The sequence below is a fragment of the Melanostigma gelatinosum genome (assembly GCF_949748355.1).
Source record: "Melanostigma gelatinosum genome assembly, chromosome: 10".
In the NCBI taxonomy this organism is placed as follows: Eukaryota; Metazoa; Chordata; class Actinopteri; order Perciformes; family Zoarcidae; genus Melanostigma; species Melanostigma gelatinosum.
Genome location: NC_136643.1, coordinates 21,607,799 through 21,617,527, shown reverse-complemented (window position 1 = coordinate 21,617,527; position 9,729 = coordinate 21,607,799). Strand labels below are relative to the sequence as shown.

Genomic DNA, 9,729 nt, shown 5'->3' with positions numbered 1-9,729 from the left:
ATTTCGATCATCTGTCTCAAAAAAAAGAATACAAATCCAAACATTTACAGTTACTCATTCACTCTTTTCAGTCTTGTTGACAGTATCACTACTCAGGACGTGCAGCTTTTCTTGTGATTTTGATTTGATTTTCCATCTATTAACACTGACTGTGTGTTTTTAAACCCTCCACCTTTGTCAGAGAGCAACCCCTAAGGGAGAAGCAGCAGCCATGAACACTCAACAGATGGAGCAGATGGGCCAGTTTAAGGTGACAGTCTGGGAGGAGGAGAACTTCCAGGGAAAGCGCTGTGAGTTCATGCTGGAGTGCCAGAACATCATGGAGAGGGGCTTCAACAAGATCCGCTCAATCAAGGTTGAGAATGGACCGTAAGTCAACATCGTTGGTCCTCTTTTCCTTCTGCCCTCTCCATCTATCAAGCTTCCTATTGTCCTTACATCATAGAAATCACTTCTCTTTCACCTCTTGACCTCTTCTGTTTTTTACGGTTTTTATGTTTGAACATAATTAAGTTCTAACATCTTTATGATACGGTTTGATTTGAGTCAATGATTCGCTAGAATCTGGTTGAAATTGTACCAAACTGAATACATAGTATCTGAGTAATAATGAGGGTGAGTTTAATTTCCACAATATGTTGGTCTGTAGTCTTTATTAAACACTCATTGCTGCTTGAAAATTGCATTTTCCCCAACCATAACAATAACTAATAGAATCCCATTATTTGCTTCTCTTCTTCTAATTTACTTGGCATGTATCATGTCCATGTGTGTGTGTGTGTGTGTGTGCATGCATCCAAGTGTATCCCTGATATGAGTTGGATGTGTGCAGCTGCCGGCTATGAGCCAGAATGGCTGACTGACTGACTGGCGATCAGATAAAAAGCCCTGTGTGCAGCAGCAGCAGCAGCAGCAGCAGCAGCAGCAGCAGCAGCAGCAGCAGCAGTATTTAATGTTTGCTTTGTGCTCCCTTTGACAAAAGAAGCTGCATGTTGTTTTCACTCCGTTGGACTCTGTTGTTTAACAAAGAGGACAGTTCCATTGTTGTTGCACTAAAACGACTGCACATTTAGTGGTCCATTATTGTTTTTATTGTCGAATTCTATCAATGGATTATTCATTTCTAGACATTTTACATATGGTCTGCTCATTTAACCTCAACATTTCAATCCTCCTCCTTCTTTCTTTCATCCCTCTTTCTCTGTCCCCCCTCATGTCTCTCACCCTCATCTTTCCACTCCAGTTGGGTGGGTTTTGAGTACCCAGAGTTCCAGGGACAGCAGTTCATCCTGGAGAAGGGAGACTACCCTCGCTACGAGGCCTGGAGTGGAAACAGCAGCTACAGAACCGAGCACATGCTTTCCTTCAGACCCATCAAGGCCGCTGTAAGTTACCACATCCTTCCACTCATGCTGGTTTTTTTTGTCTTTCTAATAGTCAGACTGGTCAAGTGGCTGACATCCTCTCTCCGTCTCTTTCTCTGCAGAACCACAGTGACAGCAAGGTGACCCTGTACGAGTGTGAGGACTTCCAGGGCCGTAAGTTTGAGATGTGCGACGACTACCCCTCCCTACAGGCCATGGGCTGGTGCAGCAAGGAGGTGCCCTCTATCAAAGTCAACTCAGGAGCGTAAGTTACACGTCTTCCTCGCTTTACCGGCATCCGTCTCTTTCTCCTGTTTCTCCCCTTTTGCAGAATCCAATCACTGCTCATAACTTTGGTCAAAGCACATGACGTAAATCATTTCTGTCATTTATCAACCAAAAGTCTGTTATAATGTTTGTGTAAATGGAATATTGTAATCTGGGATCTGTCCTTGACTCACCGCCTCTCTGCCTCTCTCTCTCTCTCTCTCTCTCTCTCTCGCTGCAGCTGGGTGGCCTACCAGTTCCCTGGTTACCGTGGCTACCAGTACATCCTGGAGAGAGACAGACACCAAGGCGAGTACAGAAACTACAACGAGTACAGCACCCAGGCTCACACCAACCAGGTGCAGTCCATTCGTAGGATCCAGCACTAAGCCTCCTTCCTGCCTGCCTGACCCAAACCTGAAGAAAAAAAAAAGAAACTCTCCCGCGAACCCCGTTCCTCAACTTGAACCCCCGGACAGACCGCTGTCACAGAACAGTAGACGGACAAACTCTTTCTATCACTCTGTGGCTCTGCATGTATGGCTATCTAAGCACTTCTTCTTCTACCATGCTAAAGCATGTTCTTGAAATAGGAAATAAAGGCTTTTCTTCGAAACTAGAGACTGTTTGTCAGTATTCCTTTTTCTTTTTACATTCTTTTACAATCACCAAAACGAAATAAATCAACATCTGATTGGCTACATTGAGCGGTCGATCGTTTTGCACCTTGGCTATGGCAGTACAGGTGCACAAGCAATGCAGAATCAGAGCCCCTTATTCTCTTTTAGCTTCATAGAGCAGGCTGTTACCAGAGACAGTTTTTGCTTTGTATTTAATTCAATTTAGCCTTTTAGTGAACACGGAAAGATTTGATTCAAATCTCTCTGTTAAGCCTCAAGGTGTGTAACATTGTTCTTGTCAGACTGTATTCTTATTTCGAATAAACAAGAGCACCATATCACATTTGTTGCTGTCGTTTGTTCTCTGCTGTTACAATCACAATTTACCAGTGAAGGGAGGAAAGTAAGAAAACGATTGGTCGGTTGGTCAACTTGTCTGCCTGATAGCCAGTGCACTCAACTAACACGTGTACATTTAGGGAAAACATTGAATGTGAATCATATTTTAAAAATAGGATGAATTCAGATTCAAGTTCTCTTGATCTCGCTGGCTTTATTCGATACAGCAAAAGTACTGCGTACCAGACACAGAGGTATAATGGTATTACCGTAAATACTTCAATGGGCTGACGAAGCAATCCAGCTGATGCCAGCAGAGGTCCTCTGTGAGGACAAAGTATTTTTATAACCCTGGACCTGTTTGAATGTTTTTAGCAGAGACTGCTTTTCCCCTTAGACCAACTGTAAAGGCATGTTACGTCAAATAAAGACACTCACGCTAACAAAAGGAGTTTAAAAGACGTGAAACATGAACCACCAACTTGACTCGGTCATATTCATGCAACCCATGAACTTATGCTCCTTACACACGTATGTTTCGCTGTTACTGTTGTAGCCGGCCTATGAAAAACCCATCGATTATTTATTTACCGACAAAGATATAAAGTATGATTGAAACCCATTAAGTTCAGCTGAAAGATTCACCAAATTTGAAGGTACATTTTTTAATGACAGATTTAATATACACTACTTTCCCATAGTACATTGATTGATTTAACCGAAGTGAAAACCACTATCGCTAACCCCTAATAATTCCCGAATGACATCTTTACATATCACAAAGGTGGTGATGTAGATGTGTGAGGATTTTAAAGCTGCAACTGAAACCCTGAGGCCCTCAGTGTTCTAAACATCGTAAACACCATAAGAGACCATAAAGATCGCAGCATTTTTACACAAAAGTAAACTCTTGATCATACATTTTGATGATTTACAGTGTCTCCCCATACACCTTTGCACACAACTTAAAAGGACTAACTTAGCATTTGTTTGCTGATGGTAATGTGGCACCATCATGTTTATCTTACAGTCACATCATGTCACAGGGATCCTGGAGTGTGTTTACCTCCACACACACGCCTCCTGTTGGTCCAGGACGTGGTATTCCGTGTCACACGCCAACAAGCATGCTCACCGTCCCACGCCCAAAAAAAAACAGGATCTTTTGATAAATGTGTAACCATGCACACACACACCTTTCTCAAACATACATTCCTCTGCAGACAGATTAAAGCAGCTCTCACTGGGGGTTTATAGAGGAGCGACACTTGAGCAGTGCAGTAAGCTGCAAACTCTGGTTCTTTGGCCACACGGTTCAGAGCACCGAGGTAAGTGTGAGGCTTCACAGGGGAAGTTTGCATTGATTCTTGATGGCAGATATCATTTCACGAGAAATTAATTACAGTTGTTTTTTTTAAATTTTAAGAATGTGTATCTCTGTCAAACTGTATTTACATGTATGCAAGATTACGATGATTTCAGTGAATACATGCTTCAGTTTTACTTGTATCCTGTCTACCATCAGATGCTGACTTAATTCTTTGTTTTACATACATTGTAAACTCTATCCTGGATCAATAAGTAGCAACAACTTGATGTGACATGTTAAAGAAACAGAACAAATGGATGCCTTTCTGATGTTTCTGTGATGTTTGTTTTCTTCTTTCTATCAGTGGATTTCTTGCCTTCTGCACTGTTGACCATCCACTGCATCAGTACAGTCTCGCTTTCGAGGCTTGTTTTAAGTTGCCTGCGACTCATACTTGGACACAGGCAGCTAAAGCAAGTCTGGGACGCCAGTGACACACCTACTAAGCCCAGGGCTGAGGAACTGCTGCCATGTGAAGAATGGAAAACACGTCTTTTCATCCGGGAGAAAGGGACATGGGGGAACATTTGCTAATTAATTCTCCATTGATCAGCTTCACGAGATTTCCTCCTCTTTGTCTGTGAGGAAAAATCTCGAAACCATACAAATCATTTGTAAACTAATGGGACTATCAAAGGCCTTCGTAGTCTGATGCAATCTGTTTTTACAAAGCCTGATTATGTGACAAGGGATTTACAAGCTATAAAAAAAACGAAATAACCTATCATACAATATACACTGCATAGCCTGTACTTTACCTGTGTTTACATATGGGCTTTACTGAGCTCAGTCAGGTGACACATTAGCAAATCCTGAAATAGATTATGAATGATTATCACACAGTTTAAGTCACACAGGGCCAGATATGCAAAGAGCGATTTGAATTCATGGTTTTTTTATTGGACACATGTATTGTACTTTCATTTCAATGTGTCATTTCTATTTTACACAAATAAAAAAAATGTTTTTGAGTTCTTCCGGTTCAAATATTTTGTGCTTGACAGAATCCCTAAGTCTCTTTTGGAACTTGAAACAATGATTTCTTTCCAGGGGAGGGCTATGAGGAGTCATGTAATCTGGCACAAATGATAATGAATTGTGTGTTCGATTGCTGCTCTTGCACTGATCAGCCTGCGTCTCGTCATGTCGTGACACATCAAAAATTGCATTTTGACCAGACAAACCAGATGCCAAACCGCCACGGCAGAGATGCACTTGTGTTCATGTCAATGGCAGAGTGTTGACATGCTTCTCTTTTTAAATGTTTTGAAAGTGGGTCTGTCGCCTTTTTCGCCTTGATTCAATCACTCGCATTGAAGGAATAGACGAGAAAACACGGAGATAGAATGAGTTGCGCAACAAATGTCCCAGAATCAAACAAAGGATGTTGCATGTACGTGGAACGCATCTTAAAACACTCATCCTTTCATTCACGGACAAACCATCATGCCAGGGTTTGTTGTCATGCTAATAAATTACATGGATTTCCTCTTTAAATTCATACTTGTTGCTTTTAATTAAACACCCCGTGCTTCAGGGCAGAGCAACAGACTGCAGATTATAACAACATAGTCCTGGATTGATCACATTGAACACTATTAGACTTCAACTATGTTGAAAGATTATGATGTATAAGTGAAATATATCAATTTCTAACAATTATTCAAATGCCATGAAACATAAATTGCACCTAAATATTTGTGAATGAATTAAAAAGACCACGGTTTTAATGATAAGACTAATAACAAAGGGTGTGTACCATACTCAGGCAGGGTAATAGAGCCCACACAGCTTCATACAGTCCACTGCCTCTGAAAAACACCAGAATTAGAAAAATAATGATAACGTCAGTGAGCATCAGAAGCCATGGGTTTAAAGTTACAACCCTCCGATTGAGGCTATATAACCTTAAACCCACAAACAGAAGGTCAGGGGGGATGAAATGTCCTTGCTTTCTCGTGTGCGCTGAAGCGTCCCTTTCAAGGTAAATATTCTTTTCCCAACATGAAACAGGTCTTTGTTGTTTGCCGAGAGGTAAAGAGGCGGAAAAGTGAGGAGGATCTGAACTGGTTTCCATGTCAAACACTTCAATTCACCATAGAAACTCAGATCTTAACGCGGAAACTTTATTAAACTGTGATGGTGGATTGATAAGGGCCCAATTTCTATCGGCCTCTTTTTATTGTGGGCACCAGGCGGACTGACAGAGGTAAATTGCTCTTTTAATTAAAGCAATGCACCAGGGGAAATTGCTGTCTGAATATTGTCTCAGAGATGGGGGCCAGTGACAGTTGCCTGGAAACTTCAATCTGTCCACCCGCATTTATTCCAGATCACAGTTATGAGATAAAGTTTAATAAAAATCTTTTCCTCCGCCACCAACGAAATGAAATCCAACCCATTCTGAACAACCGAACACAATGAGACAGGACTACGGAGGAAACCTCATGTTCAACATGTATCTCTCAGGTTCGTCATTTTGTCCAGTAAAGGATTATAGAAATAGGCGCTTATGATTCTTTCAATTCTGCCGGGTGTCGGCGTCCCGAGGCGACGATGCTCCGCGTGCAGGGCAGAGCATTGTTCAGCCTTTTCAATCTGAAAGCCCGTCTGCTCTTTTGTCGGAAATCGGAAATCCTTTTTCCTGGACGCGTTTCCTGGCTTCTCGGAGAGGAGACCGCATGGGACGACGTGACTCTTGCATTAGACTGCGACTGGTTGAGGATACAATTTGGATTTGAATCTATTTGAGCCATTTGTAGAGATGTTGCCATTTTTAACGTTTCAACATTTGAACACAGTTCAGTTTGAATCATCGCACGCACGGGTCTGGTCAGATGTACAGCGTCTTTTAACAATTTTATATCAGCAGTTATATAGTTAAATACTTTCTCACTGAAAACAGGTGAAAACTATATCCGTCTCGGAGGTTTATTTGATTTGATTCATCTTTTTCATCTGTTTTTCATCTGTTTCATTGATCCAACTTGGTCTTGCTTACATTCATTTCTCCAAAATAGAAAGAGTGAAGTTGTTGTCTTGATCCACCAAAGCAAGATTAGAATATAAGAGTATTTTGAATGGCTCCATGAAGAAAATGATAGACTGTTAAAATCATAGATATTAATTAGATAACAGGCGTTGACAGGATGGATAGACAGCTGATGATGCTGACAATGACTCTGTTTTGATTTCAGATCCGACGGAAAATCTGTTGAAGGAAAGCAAAGGAACATCCTGGGGTCCACTAAACACAGGAGTACAGAAAGGTAAGAGAATGAACTGCCTGGACACGGAATCAATATGTTTATGAACACCATGTAGGGCACAGTTATTTCATATTAATTGTCTTTTTATGATATCAAATAAGTCTTCCAATGAGCTACTTTAAAACAATATCTGAAATGATTCATTATTAAATAATAATTCTAGCAAAACAAATTGCAATTTTATTATTAACCATGGAAGAAACGCCTCTGATGCGAACTCTTGGTAACAACACTGACTTGGAATAAGAAGCATGAAAATCAAATTCGAAGGAATTATTTCAGGAATCACTTAAGCTTACCACATTAATAGTATAGGCTACAAATGCCCCACATATTATAGCATAATTACAATGAGTTGAAAGGTTAATTTCATTTAACTTGTGTTCGTGTTGGGGGGTCTAATTGATTTGTTTTCGATATAAAAACACATCTTACTTTCTGCATGGTCTCAGTTTGCAGATGTTTGTTGGGCAGATAACAATTTGTTTTCAAATACGGACGCCATCCTTCTTACCCCATAACGGGCTTTGTACCCCAAAAGTATTTTTATCTCAAAATGTGTCTCATCCATCCTTAGGCTCAGAACTGATATGTAAAAAATACATTTTGAATCAGGAACATAAATACGAGATAGAATACGAATTTAAAAAAAAACGCTAGAATCCATCTGCCGTTCGTCGACAGCTCATTGCCACTCTTTTAATTATACTGTTACAGAGTCAAAATAGACTTAAATGGCTATTAACACCTCTCAATGGCAAAATAAAATGGTTTCTGACGTTTTTAAATAAAAAATAATCAAATTATTATGAGACATATTTGACTATTTGTATCATTTAAAACACTAACACCTGGGAGCAACTACATTGCTTTATTATTATTAGTTCATACATTTAATGTTGTGTAAAAATACACTTGAATGATATGCATTTAAAAAAAAAAGTTCTGCTCAAGATGCATTGACATTTTATTAGTGGGACACTGGTATGCGTAAACAAACTGTATAAATTCAAAGTGTGTTAACGTGTCTCTTAATGCATTTAATTCATGTTAGACTGCAAATTGCCTATGAAAAACACTGCTTTGTCTCTCGAAATGTGCTGCCAATAGCCTATTATTATTATTATTATTATTATTATTATTATTATTATTATTATTATTATTATTATTATTATTGTTATTTGATAAAAGTGATAAAAGAACAAATCCTAAATTTTCCGCAAAACAGACTGTACCATTTAGACATGTGGGTTTCATGTGGACTGACCCAATGTGTTATGTTTCCTGATTTATTAATACAAAATAATTTTCTAATTGTTTACATCAAATCAATGGTCATCGTCTCTACAGGCAGCGGGCAGATTCAGCTGTGGCAGTTCCTGCTGGAGCTCCTCTCTGACAGCGCCAACATGTCGTGCATCGGCTGGGAGGGAACCAACGGCGAGTTCAAGCTCATCGACCCGGACGAAGTGGCTCGGCGCTGGGGGGAGCGCAAAAGCAAACCCAACATGAACTACGATAAGCTGAGCCGGGCGCTGCGCTACTATTACGACAAAAACATCATGACCAAAGTCCACGGCAAGCGGTATGCCTACAAGTTTGATTTCCACGGCTTGGCGCAGGTGTGCCAGCCGTCCACCACAGAGCAGGCCATCTACAAGTTTCAGGGTAACTTCTCCCCGATTCCCTTCGCCGGGATTTCCAAACTGAACCTCGTAGCTCCCGGGATGGGGCCGCCGGGTTTCTCCTACTGGCCCGGCTCCCCTCCGGCGGCTCTGTATCACACCCACAACCTCCAGCCGCCAGGGCCCTTTGGCACCGTGTCTCCGTCCCACATCAGCTGTGTCAACAACATCAGCAGCCTGACTAGCATCAATAACCATTACAACTGACTAATTCATCTTTTAGGCAAACCGGAGAAACAGCCTAAAAACACCGTAACACAGCAACGAACGAAGAGGGGTGACAGAGGCAAATATTGGATTTATTTGGTTAGAAAAAAAAATGTAGACATAGACACGGATAGTTTCAACAGCATACATTTAAGCTGTAGCTGCTGCTGAGACGACAGTTGTAAGCAAGACGTCTAAAGACTTGTACAACAATCTAAATAGGATTTAGCCCCTTTAAACTTTAAACCAAGACATTCTTTCACGAGCGAATTACTGAATCCATCAAGGGCCGCGTATCAAATTACGCACAGTTGAACCTTTACGCGCGGTATTTTAATTATGGCATTTCCTAGAAAATACGAAATCCAGGAAAGGGAGCATGTGGGAGAGCGGTTTTTCGAAAGGAACAATGTAGAAAATGATTCTAAAAATAAGACAATTAAATACAGACTCTTCTTTTTTTATACCTTATATCAGTTTTCATCCCTTTTTGTTCCTTTGCTGCCTGTCATCCTCCGTCCTTGATTGCTGTGGTTGTTTTTACATACAGGTGGGTGTATCTGCTGCAATTTAAGAGCGAATCACCTGCTATTTTTGGACTATTGGCGC

At 40.7% G+C, this 9,729-nt stretch overlaps 2 protein-coding genes across 2 annotated transcripts; both read left to right on the top strand.

The window, feature by feature from the left end:
* Nucleotides 1-211: 211 nt before the first annotated feature.
* Nucleotides 212-2,020, top strand: cryba2b (crystallin, beta A2b; the record flags this gene model as incomplete). The annotated part of the gene is made up of 4 exons (XM_079277742.1): nt 212-369; nt 1,244-1,385; nt 1,487-1,629; nt 1,873-2,020. The coding sequence occupies 4 exons, from the start codon at nt 212-214 to the stop codon at nt 2,018-2,020; spliced, it is 591 nt and encodes a 196-aa protein (XP_079133868.1).
* Nucleotides 2,021-6,233: 4,213 nt separating this feature from the next.
* Nucleotides 6,234-9,120, top strand: fev (FEV transcription factor, ETS family member; the record flags this gene model as incomplete). The annotated part of the gene is given in 4 exon segments (XM_079276826.1): nt 6,234-6,360; nt 6,363-6,428; nt 7,157-7,228; nt 8,579-9,120. Coding segments are annotated over 4 exon segments (807 nt in total).
* Between the last annotated feature and the right edge of the window lie 609 nt (nt 9,121-9,729).